Raw genomic sequence first — 26,900 nt, 5'->3', positions numbered from 1 at the left:
CGAGGCAGCTCATGTGCTTTTTTCCTCAGTGCGAGACCCAGGACTCCACCTCATCTCTGATTCCCCTTAACTGCCCCTTCCAGCTTACCATTCTGGGAGGAAGAGCCCAGCCCTGGAACGTGGCTGGAATGAGGGCTCACAGTCACCCCAGCTCCTCCCTCCCCTGGGACCCAGATGGCCAGCCTTGACCATTCCTGCTTTAAGGGGTTAACTCTAGGTCAGGCAGGAAAACATTCAGGGCACATACACCAGGGCTGATACACAGGGACTCTTGTGACATCGTTAGGAATGAAAGATCATTAGGAACTGTCCCCTTGGGCTCTAGTACTTTGTTTTAATGTTGGAGGATGGGGCTTAGCAAACCTCTCCTCGCCTGCTGATTGCCTGGGGAGTGGGCCATGTGGAAAAGCCCCTTTTCCTAGGAGTTAAGATTCTGGGATTCGAGTCCCACTTGTGCCAGCTGTGTGGCCTTGGGCAAGTCACTTCTCTCTGGTCTTCAGTTATCCCTTCTGGAATCTCCCATACTGCCTTCTTGGTGAGGTTACAGTGAGAAGCTCATGAGACCCGGATGTGGCAGCACTCTAAACCAGGAAGCCACACAGACAAGAAATGATATTGCTGTTATTTGCCCAGCACGAGTTCAACTCAGCTTCAACTTTGTAGGTAGGTAAGAAAAAGGTCTGGGATCCAAGTTTTATATATAAATAGTCGAAACTAGAAAGGCTCTGGAGCAAACATCTAGTTTATGTCTCTCCAACTATGCTCCCAGGAGCCTGAGATGCCTCAGAAATACCACAGGGGCTGTCGAGGAAAACAGAGCTGCTGCACAAAGTAGCCCTGATGGGCTTCCCATAAAACTGTACTTGAAGTAGTTGCAGGGCCAACTTCACGGGTGTAGGACCTGTGCATTCCCTCAAGACTTTGTGCTTAGAAGGGCCCCATGCTTGGTTTAATGCTCGCCTGTCAGGGTCTCAAAATTCTCGATAATTTTAAGCAAGGGGCACCGGGCATTTTCATTTTGCACAAGGCCCCCAAAATTCCAGAGCCAATCCTGAATAGGAGCTCCATGACCAAACACACACACACACACACACACACACACACACACACACACAACCCTGGTGCAGTCCTTTCAGTGTACAGATGGGGAAACTTCAACAGCAACCCAGGAAGAGGAAGGGACTTGCCCAAGGTCACACAGTCCGTTGGGGCCAAAGCAAGGACTAAATCGCAGCATACTGACTCAGCTCTTCAATGGCTCCGCTCTTGCTTTCAGTGTGTGCTTCTGTCACTCCCTTACTGCCTCTAATGACCCACTGAGACCCAAGGAGACCTGTTGGAGGTCACACAGCTATGACAACAATGGTGATGACAGTGTTGAGCTACGTTCCTTCAAGCTTCAAATCCGAATAGAAAAGTGCATAGGTAAGATGATAGGTAGATACATACATACACAAATCGTCCTTTTGTTTTTTGTTTTTTGTTTTTAGAGAGAGGGTCTTGCTCTGTCACCCAGGCTGGAGTGCAATGGCGCCATCATAGCTCACTATAACCTTGAACTCCTGGGCTCAAGCGCTCCTCCCACCTCAGTCTCCTGAGTAGCTAGGACTACAGGCATGCACCACCATGCCCGATTAATTTTTTTTTTAATTTTTATTTTGTAGATATGGTGCCTCTCTATGTTGCCTAGGCTGGTCTCAAATTTCTGGCCTCAAGCGATCCTCCCACCTTGGCCTCCCAAAGTGCTGGGATTACAGGTGTGAATCACTTAACAGTTCATTTTTTTAAATAACTAAGTCAACCTTTGCTCGTTTGCCAGTCAACTGGTTCCAGCTGTGTGTGAGTTGGGACCTCAGAAGGGGCTGGGCTGGCTACTCTTCAGCCAGCTAAACCACGTCAGCAGTGAATTTTACCAACTCACTGGCTGCTTCCTCAAATCAGTGGTTGGGCACTCTTGGCACCCAAAAAAAAAAAGAAATGTGAAAGATTCAGTAGCAATCGTTTCCTCCTTGTCCGTTCCTGCCCCTCATGGCTCGTCACAGCCAGGATGGGGAGGTGCTCCCCAAACCCCTACCCAGCTAGCCTTTGCCCAGAGGCCGGCCCATCTCTTCACTTCCTTGTTTCTTTGTGAAACAGGAACTGAGCAAGCAGCTTAAGTCGGGTAGGATGGGTGGTTGAGAAAGCCCCAGTGGTCCGTGGCAAGGCCACGAAGCTGAAAAGCTGGTTTCTCTCCCAGCGGGTTCCAGGCAGCTTCAGGCCCTCTTGTTTGTCACACCTCTTTTGTTCTAGAACAACTTGGGCTGAGGGATGTGCCCTTGACAAGGTGGAGACATAGGATATGGGCCACAGGGTCATTTGGCAGAGATTCGGATGCGGACCACAAGAGACATAGAAGCAGGTGCCAGGCCGGGCGCGGTGGCTCACGCCTATAATCCCAGCTCTTTAGGAGGCCGAGGAGGGTGGATCACCTGAGGTCAGGGGTTCAAGACCAGCTTGGTCTGGCAACATGGTCGGCAACATGGTGAAACCCTGTCTCTACTAAAAATACAAAAATTAGCTGGGCGTGGTGGCAGGCGCCTGTAATCCCAGCTACTTGGGAGGCTGAGACAGGAGAATTGCTTGAATCCAGGAGGTGGAGGTTGCAGTGAGCCGAGATCTTGCCACTACACTCCAGCCTGGGGCCACATAGTGAGACTCTGTCTCAAAAAAAAAAAAAAGAAGAAGAAGAAGAAGGTTCCAAGGGGACACCAAGGGAGAAGGCAGCAGCTCCAAATAGTCACCAAGGTCTTCCTGTATTTAGCGAGGGGAGAAACTCCAGGTGGAGCCTGAAGTGAACTGATGTGGAGTCACTCACCAGGTACCCAGCACTTTCTACTAGCTGGGCACTGGGCTAAGAGCACTCCCTCTATGCATGTCACCTGAGTAGTAACCCTAGTCACACCCACAGGAAAGGCCCACATTATACATTATCACTGTTACCGTCTTCACTAAGGCTCATTGCAGGTGACATCACTTGCCCAAGGTTATGCAGCCAATAGCTGACCATACAACAATCTGAATCCAGTCAGGACAACCTGACTCCATTTCTGAGAGATGTTCTGCTCCTCCTCTTCCCTGGAGCCCTGGACAATTGTCCCCATGGGGCAGGGGCCCACTGATCAGAGACATTTGTCCCTGTAACCTTGGGACAGAGATTTATGCAGAGTAGCCCAGCACCTACTTGTCTCCCATAGAAAGTGCCCCCCACACCAGTGAGTCATGAGTGTGTTTTAATCTGAGCACCAAAGTCCAGCCTCCTCTTCTAATGGTACTTGACAGAGCTACCAGCAGGTGTTTTTGGTTTTGTTTTAAAACCAAGACCTTATCACAAGTTCAGAGTTCCAAAGATCACTGTCTTTCCCTCCCCTCCCATCAGCCCCTGCCATCAGCTGCCCACTCTGTGTGTGTTGTATGTGGGCATGAAGAATGGGTGGAAGAGTCTCCTGCCCTTGTCTCCTTGCTTTCCTCTGCCCGCCTTCTCCCTCCTGCAATTTTGCTCTTTCTGCCCTCCCTGCCTAAAATGACCACCATTAAATTTGCTAATGGGCCGGGCTACTAAAATGGGCTTCACCTTGGAAATGTCCAGGTATTTTCAAGAAACTATGTGGCCTCTGTTTGGATATTTATTTTTCTTTTTTCTTTTCTTTCTTTCTTTCTTTTTTCTTTTTCTTTTCCTTTCTTCCTTTCTTTTTTTGTTTTGTTTTGTTTTGTTTTGTTTTTGTTTTTGTTTGTTTGAGATGGAGTTTCACTCTTGTTGCCCAGGCTGGAGTGCAGTGGTGTGATCTGGGCTCACAGCAACCTCCACCTCTCAGATTCAAGCGATTCTCCTGCCTCAGCCTCCCAAGTAGCTGGGATTACAGGCATGTGCCACCATGCCTGGCTAATTTTTGTATTTTTAGTAGAGACGGGTTTCACCATGTTAGTCAGGTGGGTCTCAAACTCCTGACCTCAGGTTATCCACTCACCTGGGCTTCCCAAAGTGCTGAGATTACAGGCATGAGCCACTGTGCCCGGCCTGCTTGAATATTTCAAGAGATGGGAAGATCATTACTTACTAGAGCTGAACTAGTGCCATCTGAATAGTCAAAATTCCTTCCTTGGAATAAACTAAAACCTTCCATTTATCTGTTCCCCATCATTCATACCACTTGCTTCCCCACCCCAATCACCTAGGCTAAATGTGACAGGAGTTTAGTACTTCACACGTTGACAACGACTTCCCTATACTTCACCCCCACTTAATCGACCCTAGCTATTGCAGCTTTGCACACGTGATGCGACTTCCAGATATCCTCCCCTTCCTGTTCACTCCCCTCTGGGCCTGCTTCAAGGTGGCTCTGTGGCACCTAGTGTGGTACCCAAACCAGCATCAGGTGCCAAGAGAAGGCTGCAAGCCGGGGACTCCATAATTATCTCACCTTCCCGTTCAGGAACTCTGCATCAGAGGCACTTCAGCTGAGTGGTTAGTAGTGTGGGCCCTGCCCAAGACCAGACCTGCATTTAACACTGGGATCCACTGCTTACTATCTGTGTGCGCAATTCACTTAACTCCTCTGGGCCTCAGCTTCCTCCCGGAAAATGGGGATAACAATAGTGCCTGACTTACCAGGTTGTTGTAAAGCCCACTGCCTGCCATGAAGTATAATAATTTTCAGCTAGATGTGGGGATGGTGGGGGAGTGGAATTAAGAATCTTTGGGGGCCAGGTGCAGTGGTTCACACTTGTAATTGCAGCACTTTGGGAGGCAGAGGCAGGAGCATCACTTGAGGCCAGGAGTTCGAGATCAGCCTGGGCAACACAGGCAAAAAACAAACAAACAAACAAAAACTCAGGAATGGTGGCATGTGGCTGTAGTCCCAACTACCCGGAAGGCTAAGGTGGGAGGATCATGAGCCCTAGGAGTTTGAGGCTGCAGCGAGTTGTGACCACACCACTGCATTCCAGCCTGGGCAACAAAGGGAGACCCTGTCTCAAATTAATTAATTACAACTTAAAGAATCTTTGTGGAGGTTTTTCCAGATATAGGTATCTCTCACTATCCAAACTCTTACTGTCTTAAATCAGAAATATATCCATTCAGAGAGTGAGAGACACTTTTGTGCATGGTCTGGATCCCACCTGCCCCAAATATCCCACTCGTGATCATCTACTAAATAAGAATTTCTTGGCCGAGTGTAGTGGCTCACACCTGTAATCCCAGCACTTTGGGAGGCCAAGGTGGGCAGATCACGAGGTCAGGAGATCAAGACCATCCTGGCTGACATGGTGAAACCCCGTCTCTACTAAAAATACAAAAAATTAGCCGGGCATGGTGGCGGGCGCCTGTAGTCTCAGCTACCCGGGAGGCTGAGGCAGGAGAATGGCATGAACCTGGGAGGTGAAGGTTGCAGTGAGCCGAGATCATGTCACTGCACTCCAGCCTGGGCGACAGAGTGAGACTCTCAAAATAAAATAAAATTAAAATTAAAATTAAAATTAAAAATACTTGGAGTGTGCTGGTATGGGAGCTGCTTTATCTGGATGTGGCCTACGATGACCTTTGTGTCTTTGGTAGTGCTACATCCACCCTCTGAGGGTTCAGGTTGATTTCACTATCAGTGGAACCCCAAAACACACACACACACATACACACCCTGCAATCCTGCAGTATTGGCACTAAATCAAGGTTCTTCTGCCCCAAATCTATACTTCTGGGTGCATCTTTATACTAAACTACTTGCCTCCCGGGGTTGTGGTAGGATTAAACATCTGTCAAGTGCTTAATGTAGTACTTGGTAAAGAACAAGTGCTGGGCAAATGTAAGCTTGCCACACCACCTAGGATGTCAGCTCCCAGGTACAAGGGGCCCTGATGGCTATTTATTTTGTACCTCCTCCTGGGGTCTAGCACAAGGCTGTGCCCACAGCAAGTTCCTAGGTCCTGCCTGCCGGCCCATTATCAACTTTAAGATGACCTTGTTCCCTGAACTACTGACTCGTATCACTTCCTTAGCTGAGGGCTCTGTGTACCTCAAACAACATAACCTGTGAAATGCAAATATGTTCCCCAGAAGGGAAAATCTATTAAACACGTGTTTAAGGGTCATTAGCCAGCAAGGACCTGGCCTATTGGGATTCAGCCAAGGCAATCTGTTTGAAGAGAAAAGCTGGGGGAAGGCAAGTCCCAATGGGGGGGTCCTGGACACTCCATCTCCACTGGCTCCAGTCCCCAGGTGGCGGGGAAGAAGTGTTGCTGATCAGAGGAGACAGATCTGAAAAGGAGAAAGAAGGAAGCCGTTGAAAACGCTTGCTCCCTTCTGTCCTGGGAGCTGGTCACCTCTCTGTATTTCTCTCCGAGGCACCCTCACCTCCCCCTCGCTGCCTTTTCCCAAGCCTCGCCAGCCCTGTGCCCTGGTTTGCTGGCCGCCTTTGAAGGTTCTGCGGTTAGTGTGTGATCTTCGGTCGCTGCTGGCGCTGAGCAAACAGGAAGCGGGCACATCCTGCGAGGCGGCCAGGGACGCAGCCGCTGCGCAGGCCCGGAAGATTCTGCGACCTGCTTCCTCCCTCACAGCTCTGGCTCCTGGTGCCCCAGGCCACTACAGTGGTGTCTCCAATCCCAGAACCCTCTGGGGCTGCCCTCCTGCCCCTGATCACGCAGAGCCCCAAAGGCCCGACGGGTTCCCTACACAGCTGCCAGTCTACTGCATATACCAAAAAGCCTTAACCAGTTACCATGCTTGCTGGTGCCCCTGGGCCGCCTGGGAGGGACTTTCAGGGTGGAAAACACAGGCCAGTGGGGAGGAGATCTGGGGTGTGGAATCTTTTCATGAGTCTGCCTGGCAGGCTGAGTAGGCCAAAGAATGTATGGTTACAGCTTAGGGAAGAAAGATCTTATCTTCCCTGAGCTCGCCCTGAAGGTTGGATGGTCAGAGGGCATAAAGCAGAATCGAGGAGGAAGTCACAAGAACATCTTGGGAGCAGGGGTGGACCAGCCCAGGATTTCACAAGTACCACAGACTCGAAAGCCTTAAAAATGTGCATACCTTTGACCCCAGTAATTTCTCTTCTGGGTATTTCCCCCAAAGAAAAAACTATGGATGTGAATATTTATCATAAGTATGTTCAATGAATAATTTAAAAATCTAAGCCAACCCAAGTTCATCAGCAGGGGCTTGGTGAAATAAGCATGGCACATCCACACAATGGGATGTTCCACAGCCGTTATAAATCATGTAGTTGAAGAATATTTCATAGCATGAGACAATCTTGATACTGTGTTCAGCTGGGCGCAGTGGCTCACGCCTGTAATCCCAGCACTTCGGGAGGATGAGGCAAAGAGGTCACTTGAGACCAGGAGTTTGAGGCCAGCCTGGGCAACATGGTGAAACCCCGTCTCTACAAAGAATACAAAAAGTAGCCAGGGTGGTGCGCACCTATAGTCCCAGATACTTGGGAGGCAGAGGCACGAGAATCGCTTGAACTCGGGAGGCAGAGGTTACAGTGAGCCGAGATCACACCACTGCACTCCAGCCTGGGAGACAGAGTGAGAGACCCCATCTCGAAAAAAAAAAAAAAAAAAAAAAGATACTGTGCTTAGTGTGAAAAGCAGACACCAATAGTGTGAATTATGACCCTTTTAATTAAAAAAAAAATTTAAACAGCTTTATTGAGGTATAAATGGAGCTAAATAAACTGCACACATTTGAAGTATACAATTTGATATGTTTTGACATGTGTATTCCCCCATGAAATCACCACCACAATCAAGTTAGTGAACATAGTCATCACTCCTAAAAGCTTCCTGTTACCCTGTGTGATCTCTCCCTTCCCTTCTCTCCTCTCCCCTTCTCTCCAAATCAATTATGTTTTCTGAGCAGTATGATTTTTGTAAAAAGAAAAAAAATGTGTATAGACAGAGAGTAGATAGATGCTTAAAACAGTATAGAGGACAATGACGGGAAATTTTGAAATTTTTTTTGTTTATGTGTTTGTGAAATTGTATCACAAATACAAATTGCTTCTGTAATAGCAGAAAGTTATTGGAGTTATTAAAATCTGCCACAGATAGCCCACAAAGTGAATATACTGCATAGGTGTTTGGTAAATGCCTGTTGAATAGGATACTTGCTAGAGGCGTGGAGTTGGCTGCAAGTGCTTTTCAGCTGTGGCGGTGATAAATATACTCACGCTGGCTGAGGGTATTGACTGGAGGGGTGACTGCTCTAGTGATGATGGCTTTAGGTGTGCTGATGGCTGTAGGAGTGATGGCTGCAGGGCTGATGACTGCAGTTGGTTGTAATGTCCGGAAGGGTGTCAGCTGTAAGGATGACGCCTGGAAGGGTGATAGCAGCAATGGTGATGACTGTAGAGGTGATGGCTGAGGGATGTCAACTGTAGAGGTGATTACCGTAGTGACTATGGCTATAGGTGTGCTGATGGCAGTGGGGATGGCTGCAGGCCTGATGGCTGTAGGGGTGATGGCTGTATGGTGATGGCTATTGATAGGAGTGATGGTAGCAGTGGTAATGGTCACAGGGGTGATGGTAGTGGTAGTGATGGCAGTGACGACCTTGCAGATGCGAGTTGACCAGGAGCATTGATCCAACAGGCAGATGATCCAACTTCTGGTTTCTGGATTCTGGTCAGTGAGATAAAGGGCTTGGGTACGCCATATAATGTCGAGTTGATTGTCCACCTCTGGGAGGATGGAGCAGAAGGACTGATGATGATTGACATGAGACAACAAGGTAGGGACTTTCTCTGACTGTTCAACCCAAGAGCCGTCTGCATCAGAATCTCTGGAGACTGAAGCTTGGACTTCCTTCCTCCCTAGGGGCCGGCAGGGGCTGCGATTGCTGTAAGAGTAGGTCACGTGTCAGGGCTTCCTGTATGCTGCTGCCGCCGGGTGTCCATGGCCCGCACCCCCAAGCTGCCACTGCAGCAGTCAGAGTGTCAGCTGAAGGCTCGGTTCATGCCGTGTCCCCAGGCAGTACTGGCAAGGCTGAGCAAGAGGCCTCTGCATCTTGACACCTAGGAGAGCAGGGACGGAGTCTCCCAGGGTGGAGGACCATGCTGCGCCGCAAGCCCTCCAATGCCAGTGAGAAGGAACCCACTCAGAAGAAAAAGGTGAGGAGCATTTTGGGAACTCACATCTTCCTCTGCTCTGCTTTCTCGACCCATCCCCTCCAAGACTCTTGGAAGTGGGAAGAGCCAAAGGCCATATGTTGAGTCTGTAGGTGAGGGCCACTCACCTAGAGGGCAACGGGACAGGGACCCAAAGGTTACAAGAGTAACAGAAGTACAGAAGAGATGTTTAAAATTCTGGAGCAAAAGAGTTACAGAATAGATCCTTAGAAGTCTAGAGTCATGCAATTCAACCCTAGAAGGATCGGAAAAAAGATCTAAAATTATGGCCCAGAATCTTAGACTAGAATTTGAGAATGACAAAATACAATGCTCAAGCTGAACCCTAAGCCTGTACTTAATTCTTTCCCCTCTACGCTGGTCCTGCCACCACTTCTGCCCCAGCCACGGCCTCTCAGGAGCCATCTCACTCAAAGGGCCCCGCTGGGCCGCCCAGCTTGGAGCCATGATGCTCACAGGACCGCTACCCCCCTCCTCCACTTTGGCCATGGCCCAGACCCTGCCCACTTGGCTCAGCTCTGTGGTAGCTCCCAGGCCCCACCAGAGATGGAGCCAACCTGGAGATGGGGCCTGAGGCTATTCCAGTCTTGGGGGAAAAGGCGTCCGGAAGTGCAGTGGAAAGCAGGGGGCATACAGGTTCTTCCTGGGTGGGGAATGAGAAATGAAGTTGAGGTGGTGAGTAGAGTGAAGGCTGAGGAGGGGGGATTTTAAAGACCAGGAGGAAAAACAGCTGTCATGGATAGCTGAGGTGTTCATCCTCCTGGGACAGAGACTGGACTGGAAGATTCCTTGAAGATTCTGCCAGATCTAGGATTTTGTGGTTGAATTTGAAGATTTCCAGATTTCTTTGTTTGGGTTTGAGGATTTCTAGACCTAATTCTTTAATTCGATTGAAGAATTCTCCCAGACAGTCAGCAAGCATATCCTACACATCCAGTGGGATGCTAGGACAGTCCCAAAGCAGGCCTGAATTAGGTTCAAGAGGCCCAGGCTGTCCCCCGCCAGTTTTCCCTGGAGCTCAGCCCAGGTGCCCTATGGTGGATCCCCTTTGTCAGGGGAGCAGCTCAGAGATGGAAGCCAAGGCAGCTGAAAGACTGAGACTCAGGGCACTGGGGTGTGCATCCTGCCCCAGCTCTCAGGTCCTGGGGTGGCTGCCACTTCCGGCTGTATTCTCCCCACCCCAGCTGCTTCTCTAAGGTTGCAGTGGTGGTGGGCGGGGGAGGGGGGAGGTTCATGAATCTTCACACGGGCTCTGTCATCCCCGTCCAAACCCTGCACAGCACTAGGCCCAGCAGGCCTGCCATTGGTTGCCACTCCTAAGCAAGCAGGGTCACTTCCCCTTGCTCTCTGACTGGTGGGGGTGGGAAACATAGACTGCTCTATAGACACTGCTAGGCCTCAAACCACACCACAGGGGTGGTGAGCTGGAGGAAAGTGTGAGAAAGAGCTTACACTTTGACACTGGGACCCCGTGCCACATCACGAGGACGTACCTAGGGGCACACAAAGCCAGAAGTCCCCTTTTTCTTTCCCAGCTTCAATTACCCAGATTCTGTGTTCAACAGGCAGGTGGGTCCCTGGGATTTCCCCAGGTCTCTCCCAGGAGAAGCAAGGCCCATGGGGCTCTCTGAAGCCCATGTCCTTTAAGGGGTCCTTTTGGGGAGGGTAGTCCAGGCAAACCCCACCTCAAACTCTGCCAGAGCTGGTGCCAGCCTCCAGAGCTGGAATGAGCTTGCCTCCACACACTCTGCTAGCCCCAGACTGTGGAAATGCCACCCAAAAACCCAAGCTTCCAGAAGGTACAGAGCATCTTCCCCAGGCCCAGAGGCAGTGGACTGGCTCCATCACTGCTAGTCCCTTCCTCTCAGAGGCTGAGATGACGTGGTGGAGAGGAAAGCACAAAGGCAAGAGAGGCCTCTCTCTCCTGCCCCTGCTTCTCCTCTTCGGGCTGCCAATGGAGAATGTGCCAGATGGGGCAAGAAAGCTGAGCTGGAATCCTACCAGCACCTTGGACAGCTCATTGACTTTCTTTGGGCCTCAGTTTCCTCGCCTCTGAAAAGGGGGATAACTCCTAATCTGCCCCCCTCAAGAGGCTGTACAGATCACCCAAAAGAATAGATGTGAGAGTACCCTGTCGCATGTGTGCACGTGCACACAAGGGGGTGCCTGCTATAGGCATGGGTGGGGATAGGGAGACACTGTGAAGAAGAACGAGCCATGCCCCCAGTGCTGGCGCAGAGAACAGAAGACCTAATAGTACCAAGAGCCACCACAGAGTGAGGGCTCATCGGATGCCAGGTATGGTGCTGTGCATCTCTAAGTTTGTTCACTCCCCACGACAACCTGGTGAGGTAGGGGCAGATATTGTCATTATCCCTATTTGACACCTGAGGCTCACAGAGGTGAAGCAACTTGATGAAGGTCACACAGCTGGGAAGCTGCCGAGCAGGGATCCAAGCCAAGATTTGTCTGACTCCAGAGTCTTGACCCCTTCTTTCTCCACTCTCTTGTCCCCCTGTTGATCTCAAAGGCACTGGAAGAGTCTGATGAGCATAAAAGATTCAACCTATCAGCAGGAGAGCTCCGTGGGGCAGACCCAGATAGTTGTGGAATGAGTGACCTTCCAGCCAGCAAAGCAGAGGAGGGTGCGGGCCCTCTAGAAGGGTAGGGCTAGGACACGGCGCCTCCCATGGATCATGAAGGATTGGAGAGGCCCCAGGGTTGGGAGACAGACCTCTTAGCTGCCCTTTGGAGACTTTCACTTCCTTCAAGTTTTTGCTCTGCGAGCCCTTTGATCTGATTTCACCCAAAGGCCAGTGTTAGGGTATAGGCAGTGGAGAGGGATTTTTCCTGGACTTGCTTCCCCTAAGGATGCTCCTACTCTACCACATCCCTGCTTTCTCCCTTCCTACAGCACACCTCTAGTATAACCCCCCACCACCACCACCACCCTGCCAGCATGCACTTTGTATTTTCAGTGGCTCCTCACTACCCACAGGATACACGCCCCTGGCCTGGCTGGCAAGAGCCTTCCACAGCCTTTTTTACTCCACCACCCACCATCCCATCACCATGCTCTCAACATCTCAAACTTTCATTCTTGTTCAAACCCTTCCGAGCTCCACCTGGAGAAATCCTGCCTCCCCTGCATGGCCCAGCTCAAATGCACCTCCTCCACGAAGCCCCGCCTGAGCCCTTCCCCCTCTGCACTCCCACCTGCTTTCCTTGGAGCTCTGTTCAAAAACCACCTGCATGCCATCACCACTATTCTCAATCCACTGCTAACTTCTACACTGGTGGGGCAGAGCAATAGCATGACCTCTGAGGTAGCACGAGCACAGCAACATACTTGGGCTTTCAGAGTCACAGACTTGGGTTTGGATGCTTGCTCTTCCTGAGACCAGCTGCGCCACCCTGCCTAGGGCACTTCATTTCGCATCTTGGTCTCCTCTGCTTTGAGGTGTGAATATGATGCAGAGCTGCAATGAGGCTGGAGTGAGCTGGCACACATGAAGTGCTTGGCAGGATGCCGGGCATGCGGGAGGTGTTTAGACCCTCATTGCTGGATTCTCACACACACAGAGGAGGGGCCTAGAGCTCACAGGGTGCTCAGTATATGCCTGGTACCCTGAAGGAGCAGAGGGAGTGGCTCAGGAGACCACTGGGGAAAGCCAAGTTTGCTCAGGAAGTGAGGGAAGAGGATGCTGGCTGGGGTGGTGTGGATCTCTGAGAGAGTGATCAGGGCATAGTTTCTGCATGGATGTTGCCTTTTAAGCTGGAATTGAAAAAATCTTTCTATAGAAGTATAATATCCATACAGAGAAGTGGATAAATCATAATTGCTCCACCGAATGAGTTTCTGTAATGTGAACATCCCCTTGTAGACAGCAGTTAGATCAAGAAACAACACTCTCAGAAGTCTAAAAGCTTCCCTCATGCCCCTGCCAGTTACTATACGCCCCCTTTCCCCCAGGGCAACTGCTATCCTGACTTCCAACAGCACAGGTGAGCTCTGCCAGGCTTTGAACTTACAGGGGGAACCATATCATGTATATATACTCTTTAGTGGCCGGCCCCTTTACTCAACCATATGTTTGTGACACTCATCCATACTGTTGGGAACCTTTCTATCTCCGTCCTGGGTACTATTCTTTTGTGTGACTCTGCCACAATTAATTTATCCATTCTACAGATGATGGGCATTTGCGGGTTTTCCACTTACATTGGAAAGGGGAGAAACTACAGCTGACAGAGAGAAGGGCAGAGTATTCCGGGTGGGAAAATGCCCAGGGTAAGAGGCTGGAGGTAGGTTGTAGGAAAGAGTAAGCATAAACCGACATTCCACAAGGGACTGCTGTGTCAGACAATGTTCCAAGCACTGTATGCGTACTCGCTTATTTCATCCTCACAACAGCCAGATGAGGTCAGTGCTTTTGTCTTCATTCCACTAATGAGGAAACAGAAACCTAGAGAAGTTAAGAAACATACCTAGTTTACACAGTCAGTGGCAGAACCAAGATGGAAACACTTGCCCTGATGTGAAGTGGGCTTCAGAGAGGTTTGATAACTTGCTGGAGGTCACACATCCCAGAGTTGAACTTCTGAGAAAGCTTCCCTCATGCCCCTGCCAGTCACTACATGCCCCCTTTCTCCCACAGTAATCACTATCCTGACTTACAACAGCATAGGTGAGTTCTGCCAGGCTTTGAACTGTAATTATACACGGGGAATCATATGGTGTATATATACTCTTTGGTGGCCCTACATTTCAAATGTGTTGTATATTACGTTTGAAATATACTAAATATATACTGTTGAGTATACTCAACAGTATATATTTCAATATATATTTGAAGCATACTAAATATATATTTCAAATGTAATATGCAATACAATACATATATACACAACAATATATATTTCAAAAGTAATATACAATATAACACATATATATACAATATATATTTCAAATGTAATATATAATACAACACATATATATACTCAACAATATATATTTAAATATATATTTCAAATGTAATATACGATACATATATACTCAATAATACATATTTCAAATGTAATATACAATACAACACATGTATACTCAACAATATATTTAGTATATTTCAAATGTAATATACATTTGAAATGTAGCTCTTTCCAAGAGGCCCACACATTCCCCTGAGCCATGAAGTGAAAAGGGGGCCAACAGTGTATGGTACCACCTCCTCCGTCAGGCATGACTCCCAGGAAGTCCTCACTCCAAAGGGAAGCCAGCAGAAAAGCCAGCCAGGCTCAAGAATTTCAACTCAACCCTGAGTGGGGGTCACCTCTCCCTGAAAGGCGGTCAAGATATTTGGGGCTGTCCCTGAGGTTGGAGGTAGGCTTGGCAAAATGCCACCCTGGTGGGCCCTGAAACTCTATCACCCAAAGAACATGTGTTCGTCCTTTCCATCTCCCTGGGCTGAGAGTGTTCAACTGGGTCCAAGACCCAGCACCATCTCTATAGTCCTTTGTGATTATCTCCTCCCGCTTTGGACTAAAACTGAGACAGAGGGACCCTCGCACAAGGGCCTGGGAGCCAAAGGCCTCTCCTCCCAGCCCCCAGACTGCAGATTAATGACAGGAAAAGACCTTGGGAAAGAGCTGCAATTAGAGGGCAGGCAGGCGGTGAGTTTACTCTTCCCCAACAAAGCCAACTTCCGGCCCCATGCCTGCCCTCCTGCTTGCTTTCCAGCCTCACCAGTCCCTAGGGTTTCGGGGGCGACTTTTAGCCTCCTGGTCTGCAGATCAGGCTGAGGGTTGGTGGAGAGAAGGCCACAATAGGCCCCATCAGCCTATAAATAGCAGCCTAGCCTGCCCTCCTTGGGCCCAGGCCAGCCCGATGCCCACCCTCTCTCCGTTCCCTCTTTTCCATACTAAGAGGAGGAAGTTATCCAGGCAGCTGCATCCTAGCCATACAAGAGGAGGAAATAAATGGAAGGTGGAGGAGAGAAGGGGAAAGAAAGGGAGAAAAAGAGAAAAGAATAGTGGAAGGGGACAACCAAGAAAGGAAGATGGAGGAGATGCTGGTGAACCAGAGTGGTCACCCTGTGGTCATGCTTCCCCCCCACACCTACCTATGGCCCCCTTTTCAGCTCTCCAGAGCAACACAGAAGAGGCTTTCTGACTGAGACTGCAGGCACCCCACCCATCAGGCCCCAGTCGTGCTAGCATCTGCTTGGCCTGACCACTGACCTAGTTTCTCATCAACTACCTCGCTGTGACTTTTAGGAATGTGTGACCCCTGACCCCCAATTGCTGACTTGCTTTGGTCAAGACCCATCAAGAGTGCTAAGCTGCCACACTGCAGTCCCCAGGAGTTGGGGCCAATTATTTGTGTGTGTGTTGGTGGGGGGCAGGTGATAGTGCCCCTGCCCTGGGAGTTTGTCACTGGACACACACAACCCCTTTAGTAGGAAAGAGGATGTGAAACCTTCAACATTGTGTGGGTTTGGGGCTTCAGTTCCTCAAGCCCTTATCTCGGGTGTCTGCAGTCTATCCCACTCTATCTGTCTGGCCATCTGTGAACCCTGGTTCCTGTGTGTATCTTCTGGGCTCGACTGTTTATCTTGATATAGGCTCAGCCTTAACTTCTTGTGTCGAGGGCCTGTCCCCCTTGCCTGCCTTGCCCTGGTTTCTGGCTGCTACCTTGCATGTGCTCGCATATATATTTAAGAAAGCTCAGCCGGGCGCGGTGGCTCACACCTGCAATCCCAGCACTTTGGGAGGCCAAGGCAGGCGGATCACCTGAGGTCAGGAGTTCAAGACCAGCCTGTGCAACATGGTGAAACCCCGTCTCTACTAAAAATAAGAATAAATAAAAATAAATTAGCTGGGCATGGTGGCTCATGCCTGTAATCCCAGCTACTTGGGAGGCTGAGGCAGGAGAATTGCTTGAACCCAGGAGGCAGAGGTTGCAGTGAGCCAAGATTGCACCACTGCATTCCAGCCTGGGCAACAGAGTGAGATTCTGTCAAAAAAAAAAAAAAAAAAAAAACCTCATATCCTGAAAACCATCTCATCAACACAAACCACAAACAATAATAGGCCATACCTAAAAGTCCAAACACTGGCAAACGTCACGGTTGCCAGCTCATCACATTAGTGGCTAAGATTAAAAGCTGAGAATAAAGAGAAAATGGTGCCTTCTACCAAATTAGCCCCAATCACATATGTCCTAAATCTGTGGGCCCCTTCTGTGAGTAAGCCTCTACTGTGGTTTTCCAGAAAGTGTCATGCCAGGTCTTGCTGGCTTCTAGTCGGATTGTCTTGCTCTTATTAGGACACAAATTCATCAGGCTAGAGACACCAGTGTGTTTGTTCCTATCACTGTGACTGGGGACCTGGCTCAGAACACACCCAGGACATGGAGGCCAGAGCCACGGGTTTTGGGAGGGATTTGCTCAGTTACACACCAGGCGATGTGCTTGTGAATGCTGAGGTATGTCTCTAGTAGTAGACACACATTTACTCTGACTCATGTAGTCTTTAACTCCAGGATTCTGGGGACCAAACTTGGGGAATTGGTGGAATTTCAGGCTAAGTCTGAGGCCCGATTGAGGTGTGAAGCTCTTGAGGTCAGGAGCTTGGTCTGTGGCCAGGGCTGGAGTGAAGAATGGGATGAAATCAGGTAGCCCCAAGAACATCAAGGTGCTTCACCCACTAGCCTGGGGCTCTCGGGGCAATGTGGCTCTGCCAGCTCTGGGCTGTGGGTATTGCGTGATGGGGGGAGGCGAGTATGTGGGCCATCAGGCAGCCATTTAGCCCACTGATTGCAATACCCACGCTTTTTCCAGCTCTCCCTTCAGCGCTCCAGCAGCTTCAAGGATTTTGCTAAATCCAAACCCAGCTCCCCCGTGGTGAGCGAGAAGGAGTTTAATCTGGATGACAACGTGAGTTTCAGGGTGTCCTTGGGGGACCTGGCTGCAGGCCCTGGGTGGGGGAGTGGGGGTGGGAGGGAGGAAGGTGAAGAGGAGATAGAATTGTTGGGGCAAAGCCCCCTTTAACACAGAGGGTCCACCTCTCCCCACACCAAGCACTCCCTGGCATTCCTTTCAATTACAAATTAAATAGCAAACTATTTATAAATTTATAGGGCTAAGGACATGGCTAGGGCTAAGAGGGGAGGGGATGGAGGTGTCTCAGTTCCACCCCCTCCAGCTTCTGCTGTGACCCCAAGGCCTCTTGTGCCTCAAGTCCCGGACCCAGGCAGGACCACCAGGGTCCCTGGATCGCCTCTTTTGTTGTCACAGATTCCAGAAGATGACTCAGGTGTCCCCACCCCAGAGGATGCTGGGAAGAGTGGCAAAAAGCTGGGGAAGAAGTGGAGGGCAGTGATTTCCCGAACCATGAACAGGAAGATGGGCAAGATGATGGTGAAGGCCCTATCAGAAGAGATGGTGAGGCCTGGGGACGCAGGGGAGGGGGAGTCCATGGGGGCCTGGGGACCGCTCTGGCAGAATGTGAGCATGACCACCTCAATAGCCACTACTCAGGCCCGAAGGCCCTATCTGATGCAAGAAGGAAGGTCACATGGGAGAGGAAACTCACTCTAGCCACAGACAGGCAGCCAGGCACCATCTTGAGGGTGCAGGAGGCTGGTGGGGGAAGGGATGGAGTTTGAGAAGGGATGAAAGTCTGGGCAACAGGGCTGGGTGTGGTGGCTCATGCCTATAATCCCAGCACTTTGGGAGGCTGGGGCTGATCACTTGAGGACAGGAGTTCGAGACCAACCTGGCCAACATGGCAAAACCCCATTTCTACTAAAAATACAAAAATTAGCCAGGCATGGTGGCACATGTCTGTAATTCCAGCTACTCAGAGACTGAGGCAGGAGAATCACTTGAACCCAGGAGGCAGAGGTTACAGTAAGCCGAGATCGGGTCACTGCACTCCAGCCTGGGCAAAAAAGCAAGACTCTGTCTCAAAAAAAAAAAAAAAAAGAAAAGAAAGAAAGAAAAGTCTGGGATGTTTCTTGAGGAGGCGGGCCTGGGACAGCGGCAGCTTGAAGAAAGATGAGATGGCCTGAGGCAATCCATCCACCTCAAAGCTTTGCTTTGGAACTAGCCCCTGGGGTTTAAAGGCCTATTTTCTCTCATAGAATCCCTATAAGAGAAAACAGATTGGGCGCGGTGGCTCACACCTGTAATCCCAGCACTGTGGGAGGCCAAGGCGGGTGGATCACCTAAGGTCAGGAGTTCGAGACCAGCCTGGCCAAAATGGCAAAACCCCGTCTCTACTAAAAATACCAAAAAAATACATATATATATGTTAGCCAGGTGTGGTGGTGGGTGCCTGCAATCCCAGATACTCGGGAGGCTAAGGCAGGAGAATTGCTTGAACCCGGGAGGCAGAGGTTTCAGTGAGCCAAGATCACGCCATTGCACTCCAGTTTGGGTGACAATAGCAAAACTCCATCTCAAAAAAAAGAGAGAAAACAGCGAAGGTTGGCTTCAGCCCAGGGAGGAAAGTTGGCACAGACAGCTGTGGGGCAGGCATGACCCAAGTAGCTTAAATCACACAGTGGGTCTGGGGTGCCATGGCTCTAAAAGGAGCCACTGAGGCAGTGGTGTGCTGGAGTTGGCTCATATTCAAACTGTCAAAAATTTTGCAAACACAACCATTATTAAAAATCAAATTAAAGAAACTTACAATTCGGTAAATTATATATTTTTAAAAAGGTACACTGGGCATTGTGGTGTACACCTATAATCCCAGCTACTCGGGAGGACGAGGCAAGATGATTGCTTGAGCCCAGTGAGAGTCCAGCCTGGGCAACATAGCGAGACTCTGTCTCTAAATAAATAAATAAATAAATAAATAAATAAATAGTGTTGTAAAAAAGAACAAAGATAATACAGTAAGTCTTCAAAACTTATCACTTCCTAATTCTTGTGCTACCTTTTACTCTTATCAGTGCTGCTGAGGTTACTTGCATCCATAGCATCTTCATGGTGGAAATAGCCTCGCCCTCATTTCAGACAACACATCCAGTGATGTCAAAACAGTAGCTTGACATTGGCCGTGGCAGGGAGTGTTTACAACACAGGAATTGGCAACTCATCGGGGCCAGCTGTTAAACAGTTATCACCTCACTGAGGTGTGGTGAGGTGGGGGGAGCTCTGGAGTCTGGCCGACTTGGTTGTGGGTTCTCTTGGGACTTGAACCTGAATTCCCTTGGCCTGAGTTTACAAATGAGGAGTAAGTAACCCTTGGGCCTTACTCCTCATTTGCAAACTCAGACCAACAATACCACTTACCTTCAAGTGTCACTGTAAGGATTCAATGAAATGGCAGGCAGGCCTGGTACACAGAAGCACAGGCAAAAGTAGTTTCCTCTCCAGCGCCATTGTCTGCCCAGTCGTGCGGTAGCAATGGCTGAGTCCAGGTTGTGCCACTGTGGTCTCTTCTGTACGTACATCGCCACTTGAGGCTGACAAAAGCACATCCACATGGTGCCCTGGTCGAACCTGTTTCTGCGAGGTAGCCAGGGTAAGGACTATCACTCTCATTTTTACAAAAGGGAAGACTAGAACTCAGAGAGTGCCATTCAGCCTGTAAGTGGCAGAGCTGGGGTTTGAGCCAACCCCCAGCTCTTCACCAAGCCCAGGCCCATTTCCTCAGCTTCATGCGCACCCCAGCAAGGCTCCTTAAAGCTTCCCGCCTACCCTCCCTGCAGGGAGACACTCTGGAGGAGGGCTCTGCCTCCCCGACATCTCCAGACTACAGCCTGGACAGCCCTGGCCCTGAGAAGATGGCGCTGGCCTTTTCTGAGCAAGAGGAGTGTGAACTTCCGGTGCTCAGCCGCCAGGCATCAACAGGTGAGTAGGGGATGCGGGGGACACCTGCCGAATCTGGAGGAAAGGACTGGGTTACAGCCGTGCTGGTGGCACTCTGTCTGGGAAGGGGCTAACAGAAATGAATGCTTACTCTTTGCCTGCTGGGAACATTCTCAGCCCTCTTCATATTAAATCTTCTCAACAACCTCATGGGGCCAGTACTGTTATCTTTGCTTTATTGATGTGGAAACGGAGTCTTAGGGAGGTTAAGTGACTTGCCCAAGGTGATCCAGTCTTGAACTCAGATGTACCATAGAGGAACTTCCACTTGCTATCCCCAGGCCCTGGAGAGGCCCACGGGCAGAGGAAGACTCTCAGTCACCCTCTTGGACCAGCCTGTCCCCACCCTTCCAAGGGGAGCTAGAGGCTACAGCTCTCTAGGCCTCTGATGCCCCAGGCCGGGGTGGGCGTATGAGGTCTCCAGCTGTGAAGAGTCAGCCTCTTGACCCTAGACCATAGTTGCTGGGCTCAGGGCATCACTTGGCATCTTCTAGAAGTCCATGGGGCAGGACAAGAGGTGCCAGCAGGGAACTCCTCCAGGCAGGGGCTTTGGGTTCTGTAGCCCCATTCAGCAGTGCCTTTCTTGCCCCTCAGGTCCACTCCAAGTTTCCTGCTTTCTCTGGCTCCACAGACACTTCCCTGCCCCCCACTGAAAATCATTCAAAATGCCCACTATTCTGTCCTTCCCAGGGAGAAGGAGCCCAACTGAGTTTCTATGTGACATTGTAACTAAACATTGAGTTATTAAGCAAGGAAAGTCAAATATGAACGCAGGGGGTAGCTTCATAGGTGCAGGGAGCATTGGAGTGGGAGGCAGGGAACATGGAGTCTAATGGACTCAGTGCTGCCAATTATAAAATGAGAAGCCTTGAGCAGTTCACTTGGTCTGTGTGACCTCAGATTTCCTCGTCTGTTCATTGGGGTGTTGGCCCAGTTGGTCTCTAGAGGCTCTCCTAATTTGCCCATTCTGTGGTCAGTGAGCCATTTCTCCTCCTGTTGCCAATTCTTTTCATGTCCAAGGGCCCAGAGGTGAAGCCATGCTCCTGGTGGGTAGCCAAGGGGATGGCTCAGAATCCCTTCTGCAGTGTAAAGCTTGCCAGAGCGCAGCTGCCTTCCCAGTGTATACCTTTGGGATTTCCAGGCAGACCCCCTGGAAGGCACCTGCTAGGCACTGTCTCAGCTGTCCTAGGACAAAGGTGAGCCTCCTCCCTGCCCCATCTCCTGCAGGCAGTGAGCTCTGCAGCCCCAGCCCAGGTTCTGGCAGCTTCGGGGAGGAACCACCTGCCCCCCAGTACACAGGGCCCTTCTGTGGCCGAGCACGAGTCCACACCGACTTCACTCCCAGCCCCTATGACCACGACTCGCTGAAACTGCAGGTAAGGTCAGCATCCGGGCTTCTCTGGAGCTTGGCAGGCTGCGCCCAAAAAGGAAGCTGAACTGAACCAGGCTATGAGAGTGTCAGTGGAGGCCAAGGCCCCCCATCTCCTCTCTCCCTTGCTCCCTTCTCCTCTCCTCTCCCCCAACAGAAAGGAGATGTGATCCAGATCATTGAAAAGCCACCTGTGGGCACGTGGCTGGGCCTACTCAATGGCAAGGTGGGCTCTTTCAAATTCATCTATGTGGATGTGCTGCCCGAGGAGGCCGTGGGGCATGCCCGACCCAGCCGCCGACAGAGCAAGGGCAAGAGGCCCAAGCCTAAGACCCTGCATGAGCTGCTGGAGCGCATCGGCCTGGAGGTTTGAGCTTGGACCTCACTAGTATCTAGTATCAGGGAGACACAATTGACCCAGGGATGGGGACCAGGAAATGACAGTTATTTGGGGAGGATCTAGGCAGGGGTGGCTAGTAAGCAGCTGTGCCGGTGGCCTGCCTCTGCCCACAGGAGCACACGTCCACCCTCCTGCTCAATGGCTACCAGACACTAGAGGACTTCAAAGAGCTGCGAGAAACACACCTCAATGAGCTGAACATCATGGACCCGCAGCACCGGGCCAAGCTGCTCACGGCCGCCGAGCTGCTGCTGGACTATGACAGTGAGTGGCTTTAGGAGCGGCCTGGCGAGGGTGTGTGCCCGCCAGCATTCCAGGGAGGGGAGGCTTGCCCTGGCCCTGCCCTCTGTCCACGCTCTGCCCTAGGACCGCTCTGCAGTGGAAAGGTACTTTCCACTTTGAATTAGGATTTCAGGGAAAGTGTATGGGACAAAGGAGTTGTAGGGATGATTGGGCCCAACCCACTTTGGATCAAAGGGGACCCTTAAGGCCAAAGAACACAAAGCCTTACTTGAGGCCTCAAAGCGGAGTAGTAACAGAGCCAGGATTCAAGTCCACTGCCTGGCTCTAGAAGTGTGAGCTCCTGGACTGCGGAGCTGGCCTGGAAACAACTACCGGCTTCTAAGCTGGAAGCAGTGAGGAGAGGGGCAGGGTGGTGGCAGGTGCCCAGAGGGAGAGACCGCCTATGGTGCATTTCCCAAGGTCCCTCCCCCCACCCCCATATTCTGTCTCCCTCTCTCGTCCCTGGCAGCTGGCAGCGAGGAGGCAGAAGAAGGCGCCGAGAGCAGCCAGGAGCCAGTGGCACACACAGTGTCGGAACCCAAGGTGGACATCCCGCGTGACTCAGGCTGCTTTGAGGGCTCGGAGAGCGGGCGCGATGAGGCAGAGCTGGCAGGCACTGAGGAGCAGCTGCAGGGCCTCTCCCTGGCCGGGGCACCTTGAGGTGGCGGTGGCAATAACCCAAGGCTGGGCCCCAGCTGCAAAGGCTGCAGGAGTGGGCTCAGCCTCCCGTGGTGGCCCAGGCCCTGAGGACTGGCACTGAGCCTGGCCCTGCTTCCCCAGGGACACTTAGGCAGAGGCCAGGCCAGGGTCCTACAGGTTCCAGGCTCAGCTGGAGTGGTTGGGGAGTCGCCCAAGGGCACATCCCACCTGCCTGAGCCCCACCCTCCACCAGCGACTGACAGCGCAGTCCCTCTTGGCACCAACTGCTCCCCCGCCATAGCCATGGCCACAGCAATCGGGGCACTGGGAGACCCTGCCCATGTCCCTCACCACCAAGGCCTCCAAATCCTCCTCACCCCCACACCACCTACCCCTGTCGCACTGCTCCTGAAAAGGGGGCCAAGTCAATGTTTCAGGTCAGTCTAAAAACCCTAGGGAAGCTGGCCATTTAGAAGAACCCAAAGTGACCATGGGTAAATCCAGTTCCCCTAAATAAGGCCTGAAGAAATCCACAAGTACCATTCCCACTTTCCTTCTCCTTAGCTTTCTTAGAGATTTGGCCACTAAACCTATGAGACTTGAACCAAGTGGCTTCCTCTTTCTAGGCTTAGGACTGGTTGGGGTTAGAATGGATGATCACCGAAGGCCTTGCCTGCTCTGACATTCTGTGACATTAAATGTCTATTCTCCTGTTACCTGTGGCCTGGGACACCAGTGGGGTTTATCAAGGGGACCAGAGGGGCCTCAGGCTTTCAGATGAAATGGTTCCTCCTACCCACCCACTTTATTCCTCCCCATGTAACTCAGGACAAGCTGCAACTTCCCCCAGCTTAACACAATGCCCATACCTCACACGATATGCACCCTCCCCTTCCATTCCTGGCCCCCTCAAACGAGACTTCTCACAGGGCTGATTGCAGATGGTCAAACCTGGCTTCCAAGGACAGAATTGCCTCTCAGAAGCCAGTTGCAGATCTGGGTCCAGAGTTGGCCACTTGTGTGGGTTCTCACAAGCAAAGAGAGCACTAAACTTGACATTGGGGGTCCACCACTTCAACTTTGCTTTCTGAAGGTTTTGGTGTACACTGAGCCCCAGGAGGAAAGGAGAGTATCTGTGAGTGGGGGCCTCCCTTGACCCTGGTACCAAGTCTGTGCCCTGAAGCCCCAGAGTAGCCCTTCCCTGGTGCCCAACTGGCCTGGGGACAAACAGCGTCCACTACATCTAGGACTGCCAGCTAAGTGGACACACTTCTTGACCTCCTACCAGGAACTTTGGTAAAAGCTAGCTTTGGGGAAGGGGCTGGGTGTAAATATGAGAGGGTGGAGGGAGACCAGCTGTTAGCAATAAACTTGGGTAGAACTAAATTACTGTCTCCAGGTATCTTTTCTATGGAGAGAGGGTTGTGGGGAGTGCCAGACCGTTCTCCTTCAAGGCTGGACTCAACAAAGTGTCCCTAACTGTCCTTTCAGGTCTATCTTTCTCTTCCCTTAAATGTTCAGTGTCCTTGACTCTGCTGACCTAAAGCTCCAGTCTGAAGCCCTAGCTGGCTCTGCCCTTCCCTCTAACCAGCTCTCCTCAGAACAAGGCTCAGGTTCCCATGGCCACAGGCTTTGCTGGAGTCCAAGAGGTGCAGGGGGAATAACTATTTCCCTCATCCAATAACTGTTCATTTTAACAGGACCCTTCAAGACCTTCACCCCTGTGAAGAAGGGCCTGCACTAAGGAGCTGTCCAGAGTCTAAGAGGGGGAGATTTGGGGTCAGCATAGCCTTTCCTCTGAAGCCACCTTTTCCTGGCCCCCACCCTGTTCCCACTAAAGCAGTACCATCTCCCGGGAGGTGGGATGGAGGTGAAGACCCCTAGCTTCCTTTCTGTTTCTGCCAGAATTAACTGCCTTGGGCATTGGGAAGGGGGTTACTGGAGGGAGAGCTGCCACCAGAGTGAGGACAAGGCCACTTGACTTCCAGGCCTTGTTCTCAGCTGCATTCATCCCATCGTCCTTAGTGACTCAGGGTGCCAGGAAACTGCAGGCATGATCCTCACCAAAGATGCAAGAGCCCTAACAGCCTCAAAGCCCTAAGGGTACTGAATAATTGCAGTCATCTAGGGAGCACCTCCACTTGTGCCAGAGCACTTTACATATAGCATCTCATGTAATCCTCACAGTGTCCCCCTGAGATGGGTGCCCTCATCAGCCCAGTTTACAGAGGAGGAAACTGAGGGTTGGAGAGGTTGAAGAAGTTGACTAGAAAGTAACAGAGCAGGAGTCTGCCTGACTGCAGAGCCCATGTTCTTAACTCCTATGCTACAATGCTTCTCCAAAGGCCTCATCCAACAAGCATTCAAAAGTCCTGGGCACTTTGGAGGGCAAGCTGACCCTCTGACCTTCTAGAATTTAAACAGCCACCTAAATGCAGAAACAGCCACACAAGTGCACAAATACCTATGGACAAAGATATTCACAACAGCTGTCTGTAATAGTAAAAAATTGAAAACAACGCAAATGGGAAATTAAATACTTTATATTTTGTTCATATACCACGCACCCATGACACATGATGTTGTAGAAAAATATTTAATAACATGAGAAAAATCTTTGTGCTTTTTTATTCTTTGATTCTATTTATTTATTTTTCTAGAGACAGGGTTTCACTCTGTTGCCCAGGCTGGAGTGCTGTGGCATGATCATGGCTCACTGCAGCTTCGAACTCCTGGGTTCAAGTGATCCTCCCACCTCAGCTTCCTGAGTTAGCTGGGACTAGAGGCATGCACCACCACACCCAGCTAATTTTTGTTTAGTTTTTGTAGAAAGTGTGGTTATGTTGCCCAGTTGCCCAGGCTGGTCTCAAACTCCTGGGCTCAAGTGATCTTGCTACCTCAGCCTCCCAAAGTGCTGGGATTACAGGCATTGAGCCACCACACCCAGCCTTCTTTAATTTCAAATTTGAAAATTACACAAATAATGTATAAACAGTTTAGTTGTAAAATAAATTTGTGTTATAGCAAGGGGGAAAGCAAATCCTAAAACATTATTAATAGGATGATTCCATTTTTATTTTAGAAAAGGAGAACATATACATAGAATAAAGACTATGAAGATCTGCACTAAATGACTACTACTGGTGATCTTGTGAGGCGCATGGGGTGGGACTAGGGGAGTGAGGGAGAAAAATGCTCACTTTCTACATCCTTGTTTTATTTGCATTTCAAAAGTACTATTTTTATATCTATGAAAAAAAGGAAACTGCATTTCAATTTTTGAAAAAATAAAACTAAATTAACAAATAAATAGAGCCCACGCCTCTGGCCTCCAATATGGGACAGTAGCAGCAAAACCATTATCCTGCTGCCTTTTGGCACACGGTTCTGGAAAGATGATAGGTGAATAATGGCCAAAGTGCTTAAAATCCATGCATACTAGGGTGCACCTATCAGAGGAGATTCCTAAACCTTTTAAAACCCCTGTGTAATAGCTGTTGCTTTAAGCTGGGGAAAGGAAAGGATCAGAAAGAGAGGAACGCCTGGGAACATGATGTTTGGAAATCCTCTCCTACCCTGGGGAGGCAGCTCAGGGGTGGGAGTGTGTCTCAGACATCAGGCCCAGTTTGGCGTATAGGATGATTACAGTCTGGAGGTAGGTAGCTGTGCAAGGACCCCAGGGATCACAGGAGTTTGGGAGGGGCAGGTGAGGTGGGGCATCAAGGGAATGTAGAACAGGCCAGGGCCCTAGGGGCAAGAAAGGCAGTGCTGAGCAGGGTCACAAGGCCCAAAGCTCCTCCTCCAGACAGGGCTGCTGACATCTCTTGTCCTGCCCCATGCACTTCTAGAAGGTGCCAAGTGGTGCCCTGAACCCAGCAACCAAGGTCTAGGGTGCAAAGAGCTGACTCTTCACAGCTGGAGACCTTACACGCCCACCCCAGCCTGGGATGTCAGCAGCCCAGAGAGCTGTAGCCTCTAGCTCAGTCCCCTTGGAAGGGTGGGGACAGGCTTGTCTAAGAGGTTGATGAGGCAAGCTCTTCTTCTGCCCGTGGCCTCTTCAGGGCCTGAGGAGAGCAAGCAGAAGCTTCTCTAGGGTAGTTGAGGCCTAGCACTTAGGAGCTCAGGCCTACCTGAGTTCAAGTCTTGGCTGTGTCATTCCTAGCTGGGTC

At 50.6% G+C, this 26,900-nt stretch overlaps 1 protein-coding gene across 1 annotated transcript; it reads left to right on the top strand.

The window, feature by feature from the left end:
• Positions 1-8,926: 8,926 nt before the first annotated feature.
• On the top strand, positions 8,927-24,117 carry SASH3 (SAM and SH3 domain containing 3). The gene is made up of 8 exons (XM_007992656.3): positions 8,927-9,143; positions 17,000-17,095; positions 17,456-17,602; positions 19,882-20,023; positions 21,269-21,417; positions 21,568-21,777; positions 21,924-22,074; positions 22,562-24,117. The coding sequence occupies exons 1-8, from the start codon at positions 9,087-9,089 to the stop codon at positions 22,750-22,752; spliced, it is 1,143 nt and encodes a 380-aa protein (XP_007990847.1). The 5' UTR covers positions 8,927-9,086; the 3' UTR covers positions 22,753-24,117.
• The last annotated feature ends 2,783 nt before the right edge of the window (positions 24,118-26,900 follow it).

Source organism: Chlorocebus sabaeus, chromosome X (assembly GCF_047675955.1).
Source record: "Chlorocebus sabaeus isolate Y175 chromosome X, mChlSab1.0.hap1, whole genome shotgun sequence".
Classification (NCBI taxonomy): domain Eukaryota; kingdom Metazoa; phylum Chordata; class Mammalia; order Primates; family Cercopithecidae; genus Chlorocebus; species Chlorocebus sabaeus.
The sequence above is the reverse complement of the archived record's forward strand: the minus strand, read 5'-3'. Positions and strand labels throughout refer to the sequence as shown.